Raw genomic sequence first — 22,904 nt, 5'->3', positions numbered from 1 at the left:
GGATCCGACCAGCTGGGTATCCGTACCTCACAGGATTCTGGATATCCCAATGAGCCATGCTGGCTTCTCTGGGGGCGGGTGGTTCTCCTGTGGATAAGGCTAGAATCAAACACATCATGAAGCCCCACTACGCACTGTCTATGATGATAAAGGACGCCCATTGAATACTGCGGTGCTCTGTCTGCACAAGTCAAACATTATGTCGATACTAGTTGAACACGCCACACTTCATCAGTTCCAACTTAGGCCGTCCAGACCCTTTTCTGGTCCAAATCGGTCCAAAACATGTACTTGCCTGTTCAAAACTGCCTGTGTCCGTGCTAAGAAAACCCCTAGGAAACCGGCTAATTAAACTTCCCCAGTGAGCACTGGCCCTGCTAATAAAACACACCAGACCGATTCTGCCAACACCCATCAAATACACCCCAGCCAATTCAGCCAGCACCTGGGAATACAGCCCCTGACTCCCCATACCATAAAACACGCCCGGAAATGTTTTTTTTTATTTTTATTTTTTTTCACCCGGAATGGGCCTCTGAAAACGGCCCATACGAACGGCGCTGGGGCCGCACCGCACGCCGCACTACATTTGCAATCTGGCAGTGCCAACCTCGCATGTCTTCACAGCCGGCCCAAGCACCACTGCCCGCCAAGCTCCAAGCACCCCAACAGGCACCAGCGTTTGCGGGATCTGCAGCAGTGTGACTTTTCGAAAACAAAGCGGAAAAAAATACGCCTTTTTGATGGATTTGCTGGCCGCGTCCGCAGGCATAGATGAGTGCATCATCGTCATCTTCTGCCTGGCCAAAACCGCCCACGGCACGTCCGTGAAATACGCGCAGGAGGGCCGCCGGGATGTGTACGTGTTTTCACGTGTGCCCAGCTTCTTGCCGTACTTGGGAACGCTCCTCCAGCGGATGGCAACGCGCTCGCTGGTGAAGGTGATCTTGGTCCACCAAGACATGGCCGTGCTTGTCGATGTTCTCCGGCTCGTGGTGCACAAAAGCGAGCGCAAAGGGGCCCTCTGCCGCCGGGCCGAATATGTGGCCAAATACAAGGACACGGTGCGCTCTTTGGGCGGCGGCACGCCGGGCCAACGCGCCGATTCCGGCGTGGCTTTGCCCGACGTCCACGCCGACTATCCCCCCGCGTTCGAGGTGGCCGTGGTGCAGAACGGCGACGACATCGACGAGGCCGACTATCTCGCGGCAAAACACGTGGCCACGCAGCAGATGTTGCGGCTCGTGGCACTCAAACACGGCGTGCGCTTCGCTGCTCTTTCGGGCCTCCTGCTGCTTGCCGAAAACACCACCGTTGTGGCTGCGGCGGCCCACTGGCTTTTCCGCACCGCCTTGGGCACCGACCGCGTGGTCTACACGCCCGAGGGCTCGGTGCTCGTGGGCCCGGTGCTGGTCCACCAGTACATTCCCGTGGGCTGGGACTCCTGGGCCAAGATCTTGCTCGTGGCCAGGTCTGCTCCGCGGCTTGCGGTCATGGCGAGGCTGTTCGGGACCGAGGCCGAGATCCGCCGGTTCAACGAGGCCTACGACGGGTGTTTTGAGGACGTGCACGCCATGGGCTTCCTGGAATCCGAGGACGGCTACGTTCTACAAGCGGCCCAGGCCCGGCTCATGCCGTATTTGGACGAGGGGCCCGGGCCGCGGCTGCCCGAAAAACCGGCTCTGCCCATGACCTACGGGCAGTTCCTCCAGAGGCTCCATGCCCGGCAGCAGGCATAGCTGTCTGGGCACATGGAAAGTGCGGCCACACTCGTCAAAGGGTGAAAGATGGGAGATCTGGGGGAGGACAGGAAGGGCTCAAGGAGCACTTCAAGGGGCAGTTCAAGGAGCAGTTCAAGGAGGAGTTCAAGGAGCAGTTCAAGGAGGAGTTCAAGGAGCAGTTCAAGGAGGAGTTCAAGGAGCAGTTTAAGGAGCAGTTCAAAGAGGGTTTCAGAGAGGGTTTCTAAGAAAACTTCTGGGAGGAGTTCAGAGAGGAATTCATAGAGGAATCCATAGAGGAGCTCAAGGACGAGTTCGAAAATGAGTTCAAAGGGAAGTTCAAGGAGCAGTCCAAAGATGAGCTCAGAGAGGTCAAATGGGAGTTCGAAGAGGAGCTCAAAGAGGACTTCAAAGAGGAGCTCAAAGAGGACTTCAAAGAGCAGTTTGAAGAGGTCAAAGGAGAGTTGAAAGGAAAATTCAAAAAGGAGTTCGAGGACGAGTTTGAAGATGTCAAAGGAGAGTTTAAAGAGAAGTTCAAAGAGGAGTTCGAGGACGAGTTCGAAGAGGTCAAAGGGGAGTTCAAGGAGGAGGACAGAGGAACTCTGAGGTGAAGACCGAAAAGAAAATTGCAAGGGTTTTGAGGAGAGGACAGAGAAGAGATCGGAGAGGAGTTCGAAGGGGCCGAAGAGCAGCTCAAAGAAGTTATCTGAGAGGAGCTCAAAGAGGTCAAAGAGCAGTACAAAGAGCAGTTCAGAGATTAGTTCAAAGATGAGCTCAAAGAGGTCAAAGAGGAGTTCGAAGAGAGTGGCAGAACAGCAGCACAAGACCAGAAAAACAGATGGGAATGGCAGAAACAAACCAGACCCATGTCGCATGACTGCCGCACGGCACCAAGGTACCGAGAGAAATTGGCCGACGCCGATACGGCGGAACTCCCCCAAAGCCGCCACCCGACAAACAAAACCACAAGAAAAATTACCCGAAGGGCTCAAAAAACGAGATCGAAAATCCCCGTCCCCGTCCCCGTCCCGTCCCCGTCCCCGGTTCATCTCCGGTCACGTGACCGCGGGCCGGTGCGTGGCTATGTGAGCCACGGCCCAGGCCTCCCAAGTCCGTCTCAAAACGCCCCAAACGTCCTCCTTCCGGCCCCCTAATGAATCTTGCGGAATCTGACCAACCGCTGCAAAGTGGCCCCGAGGCCCTTTCGCAAACAACGGCGCGTCTCTCCATCTCCATGGCCGAACCCAGCTCCGACTTGAAGGTCGTGCGCGAGATGCTCTCGGAGTCCCAAAAGGGTGCAAATAAAACACCGGTTTTCTTGTCTCCATTTGACGACGAGGCCGACGAATCTGGCGCCACTGCTGCGCCGGCCCCTCCCGCAGTACCGCACCTGTCGGCAAAGAGGAGACGGTCCTCGGCCCACAGTATCGCTCTTGTGCTGGGCAAGGTGCACAAAAGAAAGAGCAAACGGACCAACGAGCCGCTCTCGCTCCTGTGGTCAGAGCAGCTGGGTCGAGCTATCACTTTGAACAACTTGCGTTTCTTCATGTTGGACGTCTTCCTGGCCAAGGGGCTGTGCAACACCCCGTGCTTCCAATTGTCTGCGCCCTGGAAGTTGAAGAACATCGTGTTTGCATTCGTGCCTGAGCTCCGGATCTCTGACTTCTCTGTTGCTGCCGTGCCTGCGTCCCTGAAGGGGCCGCCCGCCCTCTGGGCCCTTGACAAAACCCCGGGTTCGAACGAGTCACTTCCGTTTTTGGCAAGCCTGTTCAAATACGTGCTTCCTACCACCTTGCCCGAGTCCATGCCCTCGCCCAACAACGTGCTCTTGCTGGTGCCGTTGTCTAAGAATGCAAAGAAAAAGCGCGCTGCCGAAATGAGCCAGGTCAAGTTGGTTCTATACGACTTGCTCCTCACCAAACAAGAGATGCAGAGCAACAAATACCCCATACACACTCTGCTCGACCCCTCGCCGGAAAATGCGCTCGGTGACGGATGGGTGCAAACGAGAGAATTCGAACACGAGGGCTCGCATACTTTCGCTTTGGACTGTGAATTCTGTCAGGCCGAGTCAGGCATGGTCCTCACCAGAATCTCCATCGTGAACTTTCAGAACGAAGTCGTGTACGACCAGCTTGTGAAACCCGACGAGCAGATTGTGGACTACGTGACTAAGTACTCAGGGATAACCGAAAACATGCTTGCTGGCGAGACCACCACCTTGAAGGACGTGCAAGAGAAGGTTCTCTCGCTCGTCTCTTCCAGCGACATTTTGATTGGCCACTCTCTCAACTCGGACTTGGAAGTCATGAAAATCAGGCATCCAAACATCATCGATACCGCGATCTTGTTTGAGCATCACCGAGGATATCCTTTCAAACACGCCTTGAAGTACTTGGCAGAGACCCACTTGGCCAGGTCCATTCAAAAAGGAGAACAAGACGGCACCGGACATTCTTCAGTGGAAGATCTGCGGGCGTGTTTGGACTTGGTGAAGCTCAAATTAATCGAGGGTCCAGATTTTGGTAAAGTCTTGGGGACCTCTCTTTTCAGAAGCGCGTATGATACAAATCCAAAGTTCCAAAGCTCGCTCGTTGATTACCTGATGAATGAGTACGACTGTCTCTTGAAGGATATGAAAGAGCCAAACTTGGCCAGGACTGTTGTCACCAACGACGATGAGGCCGTGGACACCGCGATTAAGAATCTAGCAACCAAACCTTTGCACCTTCTCTGGCTCAGAGAGCTCCAGTTCAACTGCGCAAGGAAAAATCTTCCGCCAAATTACAGTGGCCGCATCGTTGACGAAGCAGGCAAAGCTGAGAGGAAAGCCCCAACTGTCTCTACTGAAGACCGGTCCAGTTTGCTCAAGGCCTTGGATAAGCGGCTTGAACGTTTGTACAACGAGTTGCCAACAGACTCCTTATTGATCATTAACACAGGTGGCGGAGACCCCACCAAAATGAACTATCTCAACTACGTGAAACGCCTGTTTCAGAGACAATTGAAGGCCGGCAAAGACATCACAGACTTTTCAGAGGAGGAGGTGTGGACCTATAATAAAGCCACTGAGCTCCAGGAGGCCACTGACGCTGCAAGACAAGGTATGACATTCATGTCGTTGAAACATTAGCTGATTTCGGTGCGGAAACAAAGCCAAGGAGAGGCCGGTGTATGTTTTGAAGACTCGCATGAATAATTAGCATTACTATACATTCATAGCGTGACGTACCACGCCCAAGACTAGACATCCGGTTTTTCTGCTGCCCGGATGAAGCAGGCTTTTCTAGAGAAGCATCATTGTGAACCAAGCACAGCAAGTGGTACCGGATATCAGCAGAATTCCCCACTCCTTGGGACGCTTACATGCCCAAGCCGGACAATGATGAGACCTGGTCTTCGCGTTTCTCCATTGACAATGCCAGCTTCAAATCGGAGTTCTCCGTCTGTTCCACAGGCGTCTCTTCGACCACAGGTTTTTCCTCCTCCGGCTCCTGGTGGGAGCTATGTTTATCCAAATCATAGGTGTCTGAACTGATGGCAATGGCTTGTTCCAGCGGGGCATTTGTTGTCTTGACCCACCCACGAAGTTTGCAGTTGGAAACTGAGCTCGAAGAGCTGTTTTCAAGAGGTGTGTACCACTGTTTTATCCACGTAGTCGAGTCGCCGATGTGAGATACAGGCCTCGTGACAGGTGTGGCGGGAGTGGCGCTTTTGGCCAGCATTTCGCAAATTTATTGCAGTGTCTTTTGTGACTCGGCAGACCTGGAATTTAGGGTCTGAATATATCTGTGTATACTCAAGGTATACTCGCTGAAATGGTTGTTGACTCGCAGTTTACTTCTCGTTGCCGATTCACGTTCACTTTAGAGCTTTGGGCCGATGGGCGCGCTGCGGCCCCAGTATAGTGTGGGGCCAAGTCTAGGGCAGAAATAGAGCCAATCCCCCGATATATGGATTAGAAGTGGAATCGGAACCTTATTTGCAATAAGATTCGTATTTGTTTCAGGCACGTGAAAAAGAGCCAATAGAGAACCGGGAGTTGTATTTGCTTGGCCATGCTTCAATTCTCTAAGTTAGCCCGACTGTAATGATTGGACTGGCCCTGAATCGACATCGATGAGAACTAGTCTTTTTCTGTGATTCTCATGATAATTGGCTAGCTTGAGGTGTGGCTGCTTCCTTTGTTCGTGCCACTTATAGATTTTTTGTCCTCTTGTATTTTTTTCTCTCCTTTGTGAATTTTGAATATATCAAGAAATGAGCATGCTTTCTTCGATTTGAAATACTTAGAGACTTCTTTAAAAAAAATGTATAATCTAGTCTTTGATGTTTTTATATATCTAGAAGAGCTACAAGAGCAAAAAAGCGACAAAACTATAGAGGACTTGAAAATCAGGCCAAAGATCATTTAGTGCTTCATCAGCCGTCTGCTTATGAGGCGTCCTCACGTTCCATCGTGTATAATATATTACATGCATATTCAGGTTCCACGATCTCTCCCGTGAACAAAAGACAAAGTGGACCAACTACTCCGGGACTCGATATCTTGCATTTTTGTGATTTAGGAATCCAGCTAAATTTTTGCCACCAGCAAGTGAATATTCATCAAGTTCGTCACGGCTGAGCAGATTGCCGAAACACCCCATTTACGCCTACCACAAATTCGTCCTAAACAAGTTAATGATTTCCTATCCCTAAAATACACACCGGCCTAAGCCTTGCATCATTCGTCTTCAACTGTCCCATGACTGTCCTCCAGGTCGTCCACCAACACGGCGTCGTCTCGGCTGTGCTCATGCTTGGCCTTATACAGCTTTGCCGCCCCTAGCTTTTCACGAAATTTCATTCTCCGCTCCATCTCCCACTTGTGCGTATAGTCCAGTTTTCTCATCGAGTAAAGTGGCTTCACACCGTAGAACGTCTCGTATTGACAAAACAAGCACAAGTCAGACCTTGTCTCGACACAGGTGCCGTGGTCCTCCTCGCCTTTCGCTTTCTTCTTCTTCTTGTTATGTTTTTTCTTCTTTTTGCCGCCCGCAGCCATGGCCATGGCCAGGGCCAGGGCTTGTGAAAGTGCCTCGTTGGTAATCTGGGACTGCAAATTCATTAGCCGGAGTTTCTCTTCTATGTTGTTAGACGTGGGTATCAACTTCCCATCGCGGTCGTACTCAAAAGTGAATTCACACGAAGGCTCGTTCGGATCCGGCTCAATACCTGGAGGCCCATCGCTTAGCTCTACTTCGAAGTGGCGGTGTCTGGACGGTCCCATCATATGATAGTCGTCCGCAAGGACATCTTCATCAGATTCCCCCGGCCCCTCGTACGTGTTCAAAGCCAAGTCCTGGGTACACGAATTGCCATCGTGAAGCCCAACTTCATCTTCGTTGCCATATGGGTCGAATCCTTGGCTGAACTGCAGATCCGCCAAACAGGACTCAAGGAGTTTGTCTACATCAGAGTCCTTTAGTTGTAGCCCCCTTTGTAACGCGAGCTTTTCGCTCACTTTTTGACGGAACGATTGCAACTCGGGCTTGGAGAAAAGTTCAAGCTCCTCGCTGGTCATAAGGTCTCTTAAAGTGGGCTCACGGTATGGAGGCACACGCTCTCGCAGCTGGTCGTTCGAAATTTCAGCGCCTCCCCCCGCATCCGAGGCTCGCCTCGGCTTGAGTCTCAGTTTCATGTTCTTGCTCACGAGTTCTTGCCAGTATTCGTAGCTCTTCTTGATGTCCATCATTCGGTGCAAAGCTGATGCCCGACGAGAGTGTTCTGGAGCTACTCTGGGCTGGGAGTTTCCCGGCATCGGCAGTGGTTTTTTATGCGAGTCAATGGGTTCTTTTACGTTTCCTCTTGTCATCTTCTCAGCATGCTTCAGTAGTCTGTGTTCTGTTATTCCCTTGTTCGATTGGGTCGTCTGGTTTGGAACTTTTTCTTGATATTGCACAGTGGCTCCAATGCGCGCGCGCACTTGCCTCCACCTTCACGGTGCTAGTAACAAGAGTCGGATTATCAGACGGCCGTCTTGTTCACCGTTGCTGTTGTCTCTCTTTCTTTACACCCCGCCTCCTCAATGTAGTTTGAATTTTGTGGCTTCGAAAACATCAAAGACCCAGAGATGACAGGGATCATGGTTCTCACGGACGTCGGTCCCACCAAACGCGCCTAGTCTCTCTTCAACGTTCGCTGCTTCTCGGCGTTCTTCACCACTTTCTCATCCACAAACAACCCCTTTCTTCTTCTAATGGTGTTCATGTATCTGCGCCCCACATTTTCTCTCTCTTCAAACTTTCCAAGCTCTTCCAACTCCTCTTCTGTGCGCGGGATCCAGAACGGATCAATGTCCAACATGTCGAATCCGTCAAACACCAACTGCGGACTGGCTGCACCGGAAGTCCTCTTTCTGATTTCCTCGGAAAACCCAAATGCCTCGACAACAGGGATTCTAGCTCCAATTGTGAAAAAGGGAGTACCCTCTTTCAATTCCTCAGATATGATAGACCCTCCTCTCTTTTGCACAACAGCGTAAACCTTACCTAATACTTCTGGCGAAGTTTGGATCTCGCAGGTGTACATTGCCAAGAACAACCTGGGCGAGCGTTTGAGAAACGATGTGTGGACGAGCTGCTTTGTCCGTTTCAATACACGGCCGCCAAGGTTGAGGAGAAGCTCCTCACTTTCAGGTTTGTATGTTTTCTTCAACACCGTGATGGTGCCCTGGATTGGCTCGGAAGCAAGTGGGCCGTCGTTCATGGCTAATTGGTATCCACTCAACACGTTGCTCTCGAACTCGAATTTCTCATCACTTTCTTCGCCAAACACTCGTCTGAACTGCGAGCCATTGGTCGGTTCCTCAACAAAGAAGTTGGGTCCTATTCTCTTGGGTCCGAAACTGATGATACGGTCGATAAACGAGTCGATGGTGCCAAAGACTTCGAGTATTTTGGCATCCAACTCAGTTTCTTGCAAAGCATTCTTCAACTTCTCACGGAGCTCGAGGGAATGCTCAGAGGCATCTTTCGTGGAGTTTTTTAGCTTGAAAGCGACCACCTCCCTGATCTCGTTTTCGTGTTCAGTCAAGAACTTGCAGAGTTCAGGGCTCATTGGATGCACCTCGAGTTGCAAATCAAGCTCCTCGCGAGATACCTCTGCGTCTTCTGCATCCGAGGCATCATCCTCAGGAATCTTGGTGACTTCGTCGGTATATGACAATCCTTCCCTGAACGGAATCACCGGTTCTTTGATGGTAACATCACAACCTGGAGCAAACCGCTTTTGCAAGTCATTCAAGCATCTTTCGAGATGCAACTCACCCGCCACACATACAATGAGCTCACCAGAATCGTCATCAACGTACCACTCCAACACTGGGTCAGCTTTCGAAAGCAAATCTAGCCCCTTTTCCAATTTGAACAACTTGAACGGGTCTTGCGGCTCAATGGCAACACTGACAATCGGTTTGTTATGGATCAAGGTCGATGTTGATGCCATGTTGAGGTACGGCTTGCCTTCAGGGACTTCTGACATGATGGTGGCGTTCTTCAAAACAAAGTCGCCGAGGCCAACGACGCCTACAATGTTTCCAGCAGGCACCGAGTTGACTCTCACAAACTCTCTGCCCATTAGGAGAAGAAGGTCTTCAATTTCAATATCCTCCCTGAGCTGCTCGAGGTTTGTCGGATGGGTTTTGGGCAAGGACGGGTCATACCGGGCTCCCACGACACATACTTTCTGGCCTTTGGACAACTCCCCGGCGTATATTCTTGTGAACGCCACCAAGACTTCTTTCTCCAACTCTTCTTCCGCCTCTGCATCTTCGTCATCCTCAAACTCCCACTGGAACTGGTCAGGGCGTGTCTCTAGATAGATGTCGTCGCCGTCAGCCAATTTGGCGGCCTCCAAGGCAGCCGCAGCAGCCGCTACTTCTGCCTGCCTGGCCTTCTCTCTTACCTTCTTCTGTTTCTCTAGGACTTCTTCTGAACTTAGCTTTTGCACGATTTCCTTGGGGAGTTCACTCTCAGGGACAGAAATCATCTTGGACACATACGCCAACGTGTGCACATCCGGGTTGGAGACCTCGCAGTTGACCATGGCGCTCTTGAAATCAGGCTCAATGAGGGAGTTTTTGTCCACCGTGGGATCAGTGATCGCACTGTACAAGACCTCGTCTAAGGTGTTCTCCATGCGATCCTGCTGGGCTTTTTGCGGCCCGGGCAAGTACTCGATGACTGCGCCTAAAAGGGAATGACTGAGAGGAATCCACTGAGACATGATCACATTGAGCAAGCTCTTGTGGTCGCTGGAACGCATATCCCTGGGGGAGACTCTGGCATTCAATTTGGCGACGATCTTCTGGAGCTTTTCCTCGTCACGCTCCACGACACAAGCGTCGTAGATGCTCCATATCTGCTCCAAGATCAACGACACAAAGAGGGGTTTTAAAGACAGCTGCGAGGGCTTCAACTTGGAGCCCGGAAGAATTTTCTTGTTCTTCATGTCCAAGTAGAAGTCTCCCCAGAGCGTCTTGGCCAAGACGGACTGGGAGAAGCCCAACTTCGCCAGGTAGATCTTGGCAAAGGTGTTGACGGAGAACGCCCAGCCGTCGATGGCAGAGGCAAAGATGACGTTGTTTTTCTCCGGCGCAAAGTAGAGATCGGAGTCGGATCTCTCGACGTAGGCTTCCCGAGAGCCGCTTTCCCGCCAGTTTAGGTCGTCTTGCATCCTGTCGCCGGAGAAGAAGGACGCCATGACCACGTTGACCTGCTCGATGATTTTGGAGATGTGCAGGTACGCCTCCAGCGGCGTCATGCGCCACTCTGTGATCAAGCGGTCGATCTTGTTGACCACGAGGAGCGGCTTGATGCGGTCGACCCAGCACTGTCTCAAGACATTGATTGTTTGCGAGCTCACGCCTTCCACGGAGTCCACCAAGACCACCGCGCCGTCACAGAGCCGCGCCGCGGACGACACTTCCGACGAGAAATCGATGTGGCCCGGCGAGTCGATCAAGTTGATCAAGTACTCGTTCGTCTCGACGGCCTCGGTGTTTTCCTTGCGCCTCAAGATCTTGAAGTAGAGGGAGATGGCCGAGGACTCCATGGTGATGCCCCGCAGCTGCTCGTCCTCCCTGGAGTCCAAGAAGCGCACCTTGCCGGCCATTCTCTGCGAGATGATGCCGTTGGTGGCCAAAAGCGAGTCGCTGAGCGACGTTTTCCCGTGGTCCACGTGCGCCAAAATACAGATGTTGCGCACGTTGGCCTGGTTGGCCTGGAGCGTCTCCACTGTCTGCGGCGAGAGTTTCATTTTTGGGGGACCAGGCGGGTTTTGTGTGGGGATTGGAGAGAAAGAGCTGCGAGGTTGGAGCTTTCAAAGCGGCCCGGGCGCACCATGGCCAGTTCGCGGCGCGAGCCTTTGCGGGCCTGGGGCCTTTTTTTGGGTGCGAAAAGGGCCCTGGGGCCGCCACGCGAGAAGAATAAGGAAATGGCCGGGGAGACCGCCCAGCGGGGGCGCCAAGCCAGACAGATATCATATAAACATTATATTTATCTATCCAAGAGATTTATGAAAATAGTGGGTATTTCAGAGACTACACGTGCAGATAATTGTTTTTATGAAATATCAATATGTAAAACTGTATCTAATTATCTTATAAGCCCTTTATTATCTATGGAGCTAAATAAAGGGCAGGGGCCAGACAGACAAGCCACCAGACAGGCAAGCCACCAGACAGGCAGGCAAACAAAAACAGACAAGCAAACAAAAAAGACAAGCAAACAAAACAAAAAACTAAACGGAACAACACAAAAAACAAAACGAAGACAAAACAAAAAAAACAAAAAACAGAAAGGAAACCGAAACAAGACACGCCAGCAAGACCAGCCATGCCAAAAAAAAAAAAACGCAAACCAGAAAAACTGCCAGAGACCAAAGCCACTGCCCAAAGCCACTGCCCAAAGCCAGACTGCCCGAAGCCAGACTGCCCGAAGCCACTGCCCGTGCTAGATGGGTGGGCAGCCCCGTGGATGCAGTCGCGGCCCCGTCCAGTGCGGCCCCATCCAGTGCGGCCCCGTCCAGTGCGGCCCCCCGGCCCGAGACTTTCGCGGGCCGCCAGGGCCTCGCCGAATCGGCGCCTGCTCATCGGGCCACCTGCCCTTCGCGCGTCCACTGAACTCGCCGCCCCAAGCGACCGCCCTACTTGCCGTGCAACCCCAGACCCGGCCCCGCAACCCCAGCCTCTCACATCCCCCGACTCGCCAGAAAAGCACCTGGCCCCCCACCATGAACTGCCCCTTGTGTGCCTCTGAGTTGCGGAAACACCTTCTCTCGCCGTCCCAGGCGATTCTCAGCTGCCCGAACGAGGCGTGCGCCTACCCATTCAACTTGCCCATGGATGAGGTCCGGCGCCAGGGCTTGACGCTCCGCACCAGCGAGCTGGAGATCATGGCGCAAATGGGCGACAAATTGGCCCGCGCGCAAGTGGACCCGCGCACCGCCCGCTTCATGACCAAAAGCGACGGCGACACCCAGCCGTGAAATGCTGGGGCATGGGTGCCAAAAACCACACTGGTCAGTCACGCCGGAAAAACACCACGGCCTGGGGGAGTAAGACCGAGACAGACCGACGGGCTGGATAGAAGGGCCAGAAGCGAGAAAGGCCAGGAGAAAGGCCGGGAGAAAGGCCAGGAGAAAGGGCAGAAAAGAGAAGGGCAGGAGAGAGAAGGGCAGGAGAGAGAAGGGCCAGAAGAGAGAAGAAGAGAGAAAGGCTGGGTATAATCGGAAACCTACAGAAAAAAAGGCTGGAAGAAAGAAAGGATAAGAAGGGAATATTAAAAGAAAGAATATTAAAAGAAAGAATATTAAAAGAGAGAATATTAAAAGAGAGAATATTTAACGAAAGAATATTGGAAGAAAGAATATTAAACGAAAGAAGGGCCGGAAAAGACACTACGATCGGGCCGCACTTTTGAGTCTCGCGGATGCCCCCATCACTTCCCAGCAGTATTCCACACTTTCGTAATTTTGCCCCCACAGGCCCGCGCCGCGCCAGTCACGTGAAAGAAACGGCGTGCTGCCATTCCCCGACAGCGCCAAAGGAATACGCAGCTTGTTTTTCGGGCTCGGGCCGACGCCTGGCCTTGCTGCCCCGTGACACTCGCTCACGTGGCCGCCGGACCGGGTAACGCGCCAATCGCGCGGGCGTGCGCGCACCAAAACATCGAATTGTTGTGGCCGCCCACCTCACCGCCTGCCAACTCCCTTATTAAACCCACGCCTCTTATCCGCTAATAATCTACCCCAAGCTATACATCTTCCTTCAAAGACGAAATATCCTCCAAAGCTACAGAGTAATTCCAACCGGCTTTCCCTTTTCTTCTCGTCCCGCGGTATTCCACAAACCTTGATACCGGCCCGAAACAAGACTGAAAAACAGCGTTGTGACTTTTCGATATAGAAGTCACCAGAGTCCACCAATCTGCCCACGTATCTCCATAGTCACCGAGACTATCTCACGACAGCACTGACCCTACATACTTCACATAAACACACAATGACGGACCAAAACTGGAAGGATTCGTTGAACATCCCAGAAAAGGATACACGAGTACAGACCGAGGATGTGCTCAACACAAAGGGAAAGAGTTTTGAAGACCTCAATTTGAAGAGAGAGTTGTTGATGGGCATCTTCGAGGCTGGCTTTGAAAAGCCTTCCCCGATTCAGGAGGAGTCCATCCCCATGGCGCTCGCAGGAAGAGATATCTTGGCCAGGGCCAAGAACGGAACGGGGAAAACGGCCTCTTTTGTGATCCCTGCCTTGCAACTGGTCAAATCGAAACTCAACAAGACCCAGGTATTAATTTTGGTGCCCACCAGAGAGTTGGCTTTGCAGACCTCCCAGGTCGTCAGAACCTTGGGTAAACACTTGGGTATCAACTGTATGGTCACCACCGGTGGAACCAACTTGAAAGACGATATTATGAGATTGAACGAGCCTGTCCACATCTTAGTGGGCACTCCAGGCAGAGTCTTGGATTTGGCCGCCAGATCAGTGGCCGACTTTTCGGAATGCCCCTTGTTTGTCATGGACGAAGCGGACAAAATGTTGTCCAGAGAGTTCAAGAGCGTCATCGAGCAAATCCTATCATTTTTTCCTCAAAAGAGACAGTCCTTATTGTTTTCCGCTACATTCCCCTACGTAGTCAAGTCTTTCATGGATAAGCACTTGACGAAGCCTTACGAGATCAACTTGATGGATGAGTTGACCTTGAGAGGCATTTCGCAGTTCTATGCTTTTGTCGAGGAGAAGCAAAAGTTACATTGTTTGAACACTTTATTCTCCAAGTTGCAAATTAATCAGTCCATTATTTTCTGCAACTCCACCAACAGAGTCGAGTTGTTGGCCAAGAAGATCACAGAGCTTGGCTACTCTTGCTACTATTCGCACGCGAAGATGCCTCAACAGGCTAGAAACAAGGTGTTCCACGAGTTCAGACAAGGGAAAGTCAGAAACTTGGTATGCTCCGATTTATTGACCAGAGGTATTGATGTGCAAGCTGTCAATGTTGTCATCAACTTTGATTTCCCTAAATCGGCAGAGACATATTTGCACAGAATCGGTCGTTCTGGTAGGTTTGGTCACTTGGGTTTGGCCATCAATTTGATGAGCTGGAATGATAGATACTCATTGTACCAGATCGAACAGGAGTTGGGAACTGAGATTAAGCCAATCCCTGCTACTATTGACAAATCATTGTACGTGAACGAAAACGAAGAATCCATTCCCAGACCTTTTAAGCTCGAGGAGTTACCAAGAGGCAAGGATAGAAGAGGCGGGTTTGAATATCAAGGCCAACCTCAGGTGCAACAAAACGGCCAACAACAAGCACTTCATCAAAACGCCATTCAACAGCAAGCCATCCAGCAGCAAGCCATCCAGCAGCAAGCTATCCAACAACAAGCCCCTTATCAATACCAGAGCCAACCACCAGCGTCTCAATCACCACCACAGCAACACCAGCCCAGTCAAATCCCAGCTCAAGGCCAACTTGGAGTTCAATATCCACAATATCCACAAGGAGTCCCTCCCCAGTTCAACTATCCAAACCAGTACCAGGTTCCTCCGCAATATAATGGGTATCCTCCACAATTTGGCGGGCAATTTCCTGTGCAACAACAACAATAATTGCATTGGTTTATAACCTTGCTCTGGTTACACCTTCCCGGATAAGGAACAAAAACATAACAAAAAAAAAACCATAAAAAAAGCGAAAAAAAAATAAAAGAAACAAAAGTCAAAAAAAACATTCCCTTTAAAAACCAAATCACTAAGAAGAAAATGCAAGCCAGAGTTTTTTGCGATGAGAATTCGGAAGGAAAGAAAAGGCACAGGATTGCCGTCAAGCGATTGGATGCCATAGGGTGATACCAAAACATCTCATCAGCAAACGAAATACTGCAGCAATAATCAAGCACAAGGCCTCTTTGAGACCCTACATTCCTTTTACGATTAATGACTTTCGCATCTGCCAGACAATTATTATCTGGTTAATAATGACTTCATCACGGACCCCTCTGCGCAAGCACTAGCATTTACTTCTTATTTTTTTTTTTAAATTTTCTAGTTATATAGCTTCGAATTCAAGCATAATCTAGGCCACAGAAGTAAACTATGATCACGCTATCCGGTGACTCTTGATGACTTTCAGTAAGTTTGACATACCACACGTGTTCCGTCATTCTGAGGCGAAGAACGTCCTTGAGATTGTCATAAAGCGTTTCACATTGTCATATGAATCCAAAAAATACAGGATCAGCGCCTGCTGGTTTGTCGAATCTGAGAACAATAGATACGATAGTTGATATCTTGGATTTTGTGGTACTAACCCCAAAGGTATCTACTTCAATTTCCTTTTCTGGGAAGAATGTTCCATGCACCTTTATCTACTCGAAGATTCGGTCTTGAGGGCTATGGCAAACTTTACTGATTTTGTTAGTTGCCAAAAAATCATTCGTGAAAAAAGCGGGTACAGGCAGACTTTGCACCCATAAATCCCGCGTGCAATAAGTATCCTCAGGCAGATATTTTGCTTCGACTATATTTCCTGACTTTGGGTGGAAAAAAGGCAGTGCTTTTATTTGCTGTCGAGCAGAAAGTGATATGGAGATTGGGAAACATGGGGGTGGTGTATGGCACGTGAATAAATCAGCGCTAAATTTATGGCCGTGCAGCATCTTTCTCAAGGTCCATGTAGCAAAAGTAGGCAATAGGCAAAACCAAAGCTTCTGGAGAAGACAGAGGTGGCATGCAAAACGCGACTGAAATCAGCGGCAACATCAAAGTTTCGAGAACACGTCTAGTATAAGGTCATGTAATTCTATGCACGTAGTTGCACAGAATATGAGACGCCATATCTTAAGGCTAAGTACATATTTGAGAAGGCCATGTACAACGTGTGCTTATACTCTCTGAATCTGCAACAAACACACTCTGAATCACACCCATCAGGATTTCGAGTCACATCCTCGAATATTGTGGTGCAGAATTCCAGACACTAGTAATCCTCCACCAGAGCAGTATGCATCAATGCCCATCCAACAGATCAGAGTTCTTTTCACCAAAAACCATCAAAAATAAAAAGCCAGTGTGGGATGCAGAGTTGGAAATTTTCGATAATAAAATCAGGACCGAGTTAGCCAATGTTCAGGGAAGCCTTGGACTAATACTGGGACCCCGAACAACACTGATTTGAGCAGTAGTGAAATTACAGAAGCCAGAACTGAAGAAGCCATTTGACTAATCCTGAGACTCACGAATATGAAGCTAGCCCTGGAAATAGCAAATAAAAAACTAGCCAATACTTAAATCAGCCATAAGTCAAAAAAAGTCAATACAGATATCATCCAGTGTTCAAAATATGTCAAAGATATACTGAACTGAATCAGTATCGGATCAGTCAATACCCAAATAAGTCAATACTGAAACTAGTTAATTCTCAAAGTAAGTCAATACTGTAATAAGTCAAAACTGAAGTTAGTGGAAACTCAAACTAAGGCAGTATAGAAATTAGCCAATACTCAAAATTAGTCAATACTGGAATTAGCCAATATTCAGTTTAGCCAGTACTGAAATTGGCCAGTACTCAGACTAAGTCAATACTGAAAATAGCCAATACTCAAGCCAAGCCAATACAGAAAAGAGCCAGAATCTAAAATCAATCCATACTGCAATGAGTCAATACTGAATAGTAGCATGCTGCATTAATCAATACTGCCAAATTGTATCAATACTGAAAGAAACCAATACTCAAAGTTAGTCAATACTGGAATTGGCCAATCCCGAATTTAATCAATACTGAAATTAGCCAGTACTAAAATTAGCCAATATTATATTCAGCCATTATTAAGATTAGCCAATATTACATTCAACCAGTATTGAGATTAGCCAATATTACATTCAATCAGTACTGAAATAAGCCAATATTATATTCAACCAGTACTGAAATAAGCCAATATTATATTCAACCAGTACTGAAATTAGCCAGTACTCAAACCAAGTCAATACTTAAATCGATACTGAATCTAACAAGTACTGAAACCAGCCATCACTCACACCCACACCCTCCCAATCTTCACCCACCGCACCAAGATCCACGGCACCAAGTTGTCATCTCACCTCAACAAAGCCCATACATACAGGAACGCGCCTGGCCTTGCCCCACACTGATAAACGGCGGCCCGATCTCGAGCGCGATAATACAGTGCAATTTTCCGCTGACTCGGACCCGCGAAGCCTCACCTGATAAATTGTACAACGAAAAAAAAAAAGGCATCACTTCAAGAACCCTCCTCTTCACCAAAACACACCCCGAAACCCGCCCGCACGGCCAGTTTCCCGTTTCGTTTTCAACAAACACGCTTTTTCTTTTGACGCCGTCAAAAAAATAAAAGAAACCCGGCACCGCTCCTTCAAGCCAGCCGCCTTCCTATCGATTACCCGCCCAAGTCTGCGCATCGCCAGACACCCGCAACACAAAACCCCCTGAACCGCCCTGAAAAACACAAAACCACCATGTGCGGAATCCTTGGAGTCGTGCTAGCTGACCAGAAAAAAAACGTGGCGGCAGAGCTTTTTGAAGGCGCCATGTTTTTGCAGCACAGGGGCCAGGACGCCGCCGGCATTGTCACATGCGGGGCCCGCGGCCGTTTCTACCAGTGCAAGGGCAACGGCATGGCACGTGACGTGTTCACCCAGGCGCGCATGTTGAACTTGGTCGGCAACATGGGCATCACCCATTTGCGCTACCCCACCGCCGGGCTGAGCGCCGGCAGCGAGGCGCAGCCGTTCTACGTCAACTCGCCCTACGGCATTGCCATGAGCCACAACGGAAACTTGGTCAACTCGGCCGACTTGCGCCGCTACTTGGACGAGGCCGTGCACCGCCACATCAACACGGACTCGGACTCCGAGCTCTTGCTCAACATCTTCGCCTGCGAGTTGGACAAGTTCAACAAGTCGCGTGTCAACAACAGCGATGTGTTCAGCACGTTGGAGCAGACCATGGAGCAGGTGCGTGGCGCCTACGCGGTGGTGGCCATGATTGCGGGCTACGGCTTGATCGGCTTCCGCGACCCCAACGGCGTACGGCCCTTGTTGTTTGGCGAGCGCGTCAACGACGACGGCCTGAGCGACTACATGCTCGCGTCCGAGTCCGTGGTCTTGAAGGCCCACGGCTTCCAAAGCTTCCGCGACTTGAGCCCGGGCGAGGCCGTCATCATCCGCAAGGACTCCGCCGGCGATGCCACCCAGAAACCGGAGTTTAGGCAAGTGGTCGAGCCCAAGACATTCGCGCCGGACATCTTCGAGTACGTATACTTTGCGCGTCCCGACTCGGTCTTGGATGGCGTCTCCGTGTACCGCTCGCGTATCGAGATGGGCAACCGCCTCGCAGCCAAGATCAGACGCGGCTTCCCCAACCACGACGTCTTGGGCGAGATCGACGTTGTGATCCCCGTGCCTGACACCTCCCGTACCTCTGCCTTGCAGTGCTCGGTGTCCTTGAATGTGCCTTACAGAGAGGGCTTCGTCAAAAACAGATACATTGGCCGTACATTCATCATGCCAAACCAGCAGGAGCGCCGCTCCAGCGTGAGACGGAAGTTGAACGCCATGGAGTCGGAGTTCAAGGGCCGCAACGTGTTGCTTGTCGACGACTCCATTGTTCGTGGTACCACATCCAAGGAGATTGTTGCTATGGCCCGCGAGGCAGGTGCCAAGAAGGTGTTTATTGCCTCGTGTGCACCTCCCATCAGATACAACCACATCTACGGCATTGATTTGGCCGACACAAAGGCTCTTGTTGGCTACAACCGTACGGAGAAGGAGATTGCCAACGCCATTGGTGCCGACGAGGTCTTCTTCCAGGACTTGCAGGACTTGATCGATTGCTGCACGAGCGAGAAAACCCTGACCTTCGAGGTCGGTGTCTTCACTGGTAAATATGTCACCGGTGTCGAGGACAACTACCTCCAGGAGTTGGAACAGATCAGGGCGCAGAACCAGAGAATTAGGGAGTTCAGCAACCGGGGGATGGCCGTTGATGCGTGTATCGACGCTTCCGACATGGTCGATGTCAAGGCTGAAAGTGACATTTCCATCTACAATACAGGCGACTACGCCCCATAGACTTAATAGCACACCGTTTTTATAGATCAATTTGATGCATTCATTATGAGCTCTTTGGCTCTCTGCTTTGTGGTCGTCTGCGCAAACGGCGATTTCTGCTGGCATGGTTCATCAACAAGCGAACAAAACATGCTTGACTGAAGCAAAATACCTCTAACAAACAGAAGCTCTCAGAAGATCACTTGCACATTATCCAATACCCAACTGAAACGACTCTTTTTCAAGGCAAAATTAGGAAAATATACCTTCTGTTCGCAATTTTAAACCTACAATGTCACGCCTCCGTGACAAATTTAATGGTATGCTGCTAGCTCACTTCATAAGCTGCTAAAGTTGTAATTGAGGGAACATGCCGCTTTCAAACTTTGGATGCTTTAGAATGAAACGATAAAGTAGTCTGTTCATAAAGGCGTAAAATGATAGGATGTCATAAAACAGTTGAGAGGTGCTTCTCCCAAACAATACTTTTAAACACAATGACAGTTGTCACCTAGAAAAATAACGGAAACGACTCAGCAAGACTGCCATTTCATTTTTTTTTTTTTGCACAAATGGGGTAAATTGGAAGGCTGTTTTCAAACTATCAACACCAACTTTTTGGGGCAATAGGTGCATGTCGCACCAAGTCTTGTATGTTAGGCCGTGAATACCTGTAGCTCTTCAAATTGCATGACTGAACATCACGTATTTTTATGATCTGCCGACATTCTTTTTGATCTGCTGAGGATGATCTTTCATGAAACTTTCTATCATTTTTCGAGCTAGACGCTGCCACTAAATTTATGAGTGTTCAGGTTCCTTGATAAGCATGAGATACATCGCAGACGAGGATATGGGTTGATTCAATTCGAGCCATTTCTAATGAAGCTATACATCTAATGAAGATATACATCTAATGAAGCTATACATCTAATGAAGCTATACATCTAATGAAAATTTAATGATTATGTTTCAAAGCTTAAGCAGCACGGCTTTCTCGAATCTCTAAACCCACACACTTTGTCCTTCGTTCTGCAATTCGAATTTAGGAAGTAATGGGTAGAAAAACCTTCAGACTATAACCTTTAGGTCCCGTAAACTAGTGTGACTGGAAAAAGTATATGCGGAAATCAAAATGAGGTATCCGACATGATTCGAAAAGGTAACACAGTCAGTACAACCTGTCACAAATAATAAGTGCATAACACATCTTTCTCAACAAGTACGTTGTTGAGAGAAACTTTTGGTGTTTGATGTCTTTCGTTTCTGTTTAACGGCATGTCGCCAAGCTGGCAAATTCATATATATATATTTGGTTCATTTTCAGTCGGCTGCTGGGATATGGCTGTGTTTTTTCTCTCACAATTACTGACTAACGCTCCCTATTATTTCCACATACTTCATTGAGCACATATTCTCCATGGTATCTCTTTCGTTGTTTGCCACCTTGGCTGTTCTCGGTCTTATCAACGCTGATGCTGCCCCTGAAACAAATGACTCGCCTACCAACGTTGTCTATGCCGCTAACTTCAACGATGCAATTGCTGGCTCAGTCAAATTCTCAAGCATAAACGGGACTGTCCTTGTGGACGTAGACATCAACAATTTACCTGCTTCTGGCGGGCCTTTCGCATACCATGTACACGAAATGCCTGTTCCAGCAGACGGCAATTGTGAAGGAACATTGGGACACTTCAACCCATACAGCGGTATTCAAAATGCTGGATCTTTGGCCGAATTTGAAGTCGGGGATCTCTCGGGGAAGCATGGGGTCATAAATGGCAGCTCTCTTCGTGAAAGCTACAGCGACCAGTTTATTTCACTAAACCCCGGGAACAGGGCCTTTGTGGGAGACCGTTCGATCGTTGTGCACTACGCCAACATGACTAGACTCGCCTGTGCCAATATAGTCAGGGAAGACCTTGTTGCTCCAGTAGAAAAACGCCAATTGCGGGTGAGATATTGAGGTGTTGTACGAAGACACTCATTGGTGCTTCTTGAGCTAATCATCTGATCAGTTCAAGGCAGTTTTTAAGATTTCCTTCTCGGAATTTGGTCGATATGTTTGTCGTTATGTCGCATACAATATGCTCCAAGATATAGCCATATATTAAATACATTGTTTCATTTAACAATTGGGTTTCCAAGTTGTACGACCCTGCTTGCTTTCACAGATCTTTTGAATTTTGTTCAAAGGTCCTTTTACTTGTTATTCCAATGTGGATGTATTAAACATACACTAAATTATATATGGACAGCTGTAGGTCTATACATAAAAAGGCCAAGCAATAATCCTCATTTTGAAACAGCTCATTGAATGATCCATTGAATCTCAATTGTCTCGGTAGATTCGCAACCACTATTATGGCCGATCAGACCGTCTTCACAGACCTGAAAGATGCCACCATTATTGGCACTCAAGAAGAAATCCTTACAGTGAATATCCTCTATGATTTTAACATTTGTCTCCGCGTAGTCTTTCATCACAAGCTTTTTTTCTGCGTCGAGACCCATGAAAAGTCTATTTGCATTCTGACCATCTTCGCCCAATAATTGTATATACACGTGTCCTTTCTCTGCAAAAAACATGTGAGGTTCAATTTTCTTACTTACACTGCCATTATAGGAGATGAATCCACTTCCAAGTTGTTCTGGGGTTTTGGCGTTTTTAACCGATAAGATTCCGGCTAGGGGCTTAATATCTGGGATTAATCTTGGCGCAGCGAGGACCAAAGAAAAAAGAGGCAATGTGGCGAGAAGCTTCATTTTGTTTAGAGTGCTTGATATTTATTTATGTGATATAATCTGAGCTACTAAAGAAGTTTTTCTTCCTTTTTATAGCTAATGTTTCGAAAAAAATACCACATGGTCTGATTATGAGCCTGTAGTGACATTCAAGGATTGATGGAACATTGTGGTTTTATTTCTATCAGGCACGTGTCACCGGCACAAAAAATGAATAGGGAAACCTGTCAATCAAAGTATTGATGACCGTAATTGGTGTTTACGCGGTGGACTGAGGGTCTATTGTTCCACGTCTCAGTGACTTCTCTCTGCGTCATCTTTTTTTCTGTATACAGGCGAAAACATAAGAGAAGATTCGCCCCTTAATTCAACCCCAATACAGCTTTCATGATTGTGAAATAACTGTACGGAAGCTTTGTGTAGCGCTGATCAAGAAAATTAACCTAATTTATTAAACGAACAAAATTAGAGACTAGCCGAGATATTGAAGCGAGTCATTTGCTGACTGCGCATATTAATCTTTGATCGCCGGTAAAACAACTGTCTTGCTCCTCAACATAAGTAACAGAAAAATGCAACATGAGCAGAGATGAGAGAAAGCATAGGTGGTAGAATTTCTGTAGCTGAATAACCAATGGAAAGTAGAAGGCTCAGAAACAACAGTTATTTAAACTTTCTTGCATCTACCGCAAACAAAAGGTCAAATTAGGGTCATGCTTTAAACCCAAAATCACAGGGTGTTCAAAAACTCCACCATGCCTTCCATATCCCATTTGATGCATTGT

The 22,904-nt window shown here is 48.9% G+C and overlaps 10 protein-coding genes across 10 annotated transcripts; 6 read left to right on the top strand and 4 right to left on the bottom strand.

Moving 5' to 3' along the window:
• Nucleotides 1–622: 622 nt before the first annotated feature.
• Nucleotides 623–1,958, top strand: METBIDRAFT_31500 (uncharacterized protein). The gene has a single exon (XM_018855866.1). The coding sequence runs from the start codon at nucleotides 963–965 to the stop codon at nucleotides 1,737–1,739; it is 777 nt and encodes a 258-aa protein (XP_018713125.1). The 5' UTR covers nucleotides 623–962; the 3' UTR covers nucleotides 1,740–1,958.
• Nucleotides 1,959–2,871: 913 nt separating this feature from the next.
• Nucleotides 2,872–4,851, top strand: METBIDRAFT_11441 (uncharacterized protein; the record flags this gene model as incomplete). Its single annotated transcript, XM_018853987.1, has 1 exon — nucleotides 2,872–4,851. One exon carries the CDS (start codon nucleotides 2,872–2,874, stop codon nucleotides 4,849–4,851), a length of 1,980 nt encoding a protein of 659 aa, XP_018713124.1.
• A 229-nt stretch (nucleotides 4,852–5,080) lies between these two features.
• On the bottom strand, nucleotides 5,081–5,443 carry METBIDRAFT_11440 (uncharacterized protein; the record flags this gene model as incomplete). The annotated part of the gene is made up of 1 exon (XM_018853986.1): nucleotides 5,081–5,443. One exon carries the CDS (start codon nucleotides 5,441–5,443, stop codon nucleotides 5,081–5,083), a length of 363 nt encoding a protein of 120 aa, XP_018713123.1.
• A 1,001-nt stretch (nucleotides 5,444–6,444) lies between these two features.
• On the bottom strand, nucleotides 6,445–7,452 carry METBIDRAFT_11439 (uncharacterized protein; the record flags this gene model as incomplete). Its single annotated transcript, XM_018853985.1, has 1 exon — nucleotides 6,445–7,452. The coding sequence occupies one exon, from the start codon at nucleotides 7,450–7,452 to the stop codon at nucleotides 6,445–6,447; it is 1,008 nt and encodes a 335-aa protein (XP_018713122.1).
• Nucleotides 7,453–7,880: 428 nt separating this feature from the next.
• RIA1 (GTPase) lies at nucleotides 7,881–11,018 on the bottom strand (the record flags this gene model as incomplete). The annotated part of the gene is made up of 1 exon (XM_018857036.1): nucleotides 7,881–11,018. The coding sequence occupies one exon, from the start codon at nucleotides 11,016–11,018 to the stop codon at nucleotides 7,881–7,883; it is 3,138 nt and encodes a 1,045-aa protein (XP_018713121.1).
• Nucleotides 11,019–11,904: 886 nt separating this feature from the next.
• Nucleotides 11,905–12,707, top strand: METBIDRAFT_31497 (uncharacterized protein). The gene has a single exon (XM_018855865.1). It carries the CDS (start codon nucleotides 11,994–11,996, stop codon nucleotides 12,246–12,248), a length of 255 nt encoding a protein of 84 aa, XP_018713120.1. The 5' UTR covers nucleotides 11,905–11,993; the 3' UTR covers nucleotides 12,249–12,707.
• A 556-nt stretch (nucleotides 12,708–13,263) lies between these two features.
• Nucleotides 13,264–14,895, top strand: DHH1 (DExD/H-box ATP-dependent RNA helicase; the record flags this gene model as incomplete). The annotated part of the gene is made up of 2 exons (XM_018857269.1): nucleotides 13,264–14,571; nucleotides 14,689–14,895. 2 exons carry the CDS (start codon nucleotides 13,264–13,266, stop codon nucleotides 14,893–14,895), a joined length of 1,515 nt encoding a protein of 504 aa, XP_018713119.1.
• Nucleotides 14,896–17,517: 2,622 nt separating this feature from the next.
• Nucleotides 17,518–19,409, top strand: ADE4 (amidophosphoribosyltransferase). Its single transcript, XM_018855864.1, has one exon. The coding sequence runs from the start codon at nucleotides 17,782–17,784 to the stop codon at nucleotides 19,393–19,395; it is 1,614 nt and encodes a 537-aa protein (XP_018713118.1). The 5' UTR covers nucleotides 17,518–17,781; the 3' UTR covers nucleotides 19,396–19,409.
• A 1,154-nt stretch (nucleotides 19,410–20,563) lies between these two features.
• Nucleotides 20,564–21,480, top strand: METBIDRAFT_31492 (uncharacterized protein). Its single transcript, XM_018855863.1, has one exon. The coding sequence runs from the start codon at nucleotides 21,023–21,025 to the stop codon at nucleotides 21,338–21,340; it is 318 nt and encodes a 105-aa protein (XP_018713117.1). The 5' UTR covers nucleotides 20,564–21,022; the 3' UTR covers nucleotides 21,341–21,480.
• METBIDRAFT_31491 (uncharacterized protein) lies at nucleotides 21,477–22,386 on the bottom strand. Its single transcript, XM_018855862.1, has one exon. It carries the CDS (start codon nucleotides 22,138–22,140, stop codon nucleotides 21,685–21,687), a length of 456 nt encoding a protein of 151 aa, XP_018713116.1. The 5' UTR covers nucleotides 22,141–22,386; the 3' UTR covers nucleotides 21,477–21,684.
• Nucleotides 22,387–22,904: the final 518 nt, after the last annotated feature.

This window comes from Metschnikowia bicuspidata (assembly GCF_001664035.1).
Source record: "Metschnikowia bicuspidata var. bicuspidata NRRL YB-4993 chromosome Unknown METBIscaffold_2, whole genome shotgun sequence".
Taxonomy (NCBI): Eukaryota; Fungi; Ascomycota; class Pichiomycetes; order Serinales; family Metschnikowiaceae; genus Metschnikowia; species Metschnikowia bicuspidata.
This window is presented reverse-complemented; position numbering and strand designations above follow the sequence as displayed.

Excerpts from the sequence above, each read along its gene's own strand:
- METBIDRAFT_31500 (XM_018855866.1), top strand. The coding sequence starts at position 963 with ATGGCCGTGCTTGTCGATGTTCTCCGGCTCGTGGTGCACAAAAGCGAG.
- METBIDRAFT_31497 (XM_018855865.1), top strand. The coding sequence starts at position 11,994 with ATGAACTGCCCCTTGTGTGCCTCTGAGTTGCGGAAACACCTTCTCTCG.
- ADE4 (XM_018855864.1), top strand. The coding sequence starts at position 17,782 with ATGTGCGGAATCCTTGGAGTCGTGCTAGCTGACCAGAAAAAAAACGTG.
- METBIDRAFT_31492 (XM_018855863.1), top strand. The coding sequence starts at position 21,023 with ATGCCTGTTCCAGCAGACGGCAATTGTGAAGGAACATTGGGACACTTC.
- METBIDRAFT_31491 (XM_018855862.1), bottom strand. The coding sequence starts at position 22,140 with ATGAAGCTTCTCGCCACATTGCCTCTTTTTTCTTTGGTCCTCGCTGCG.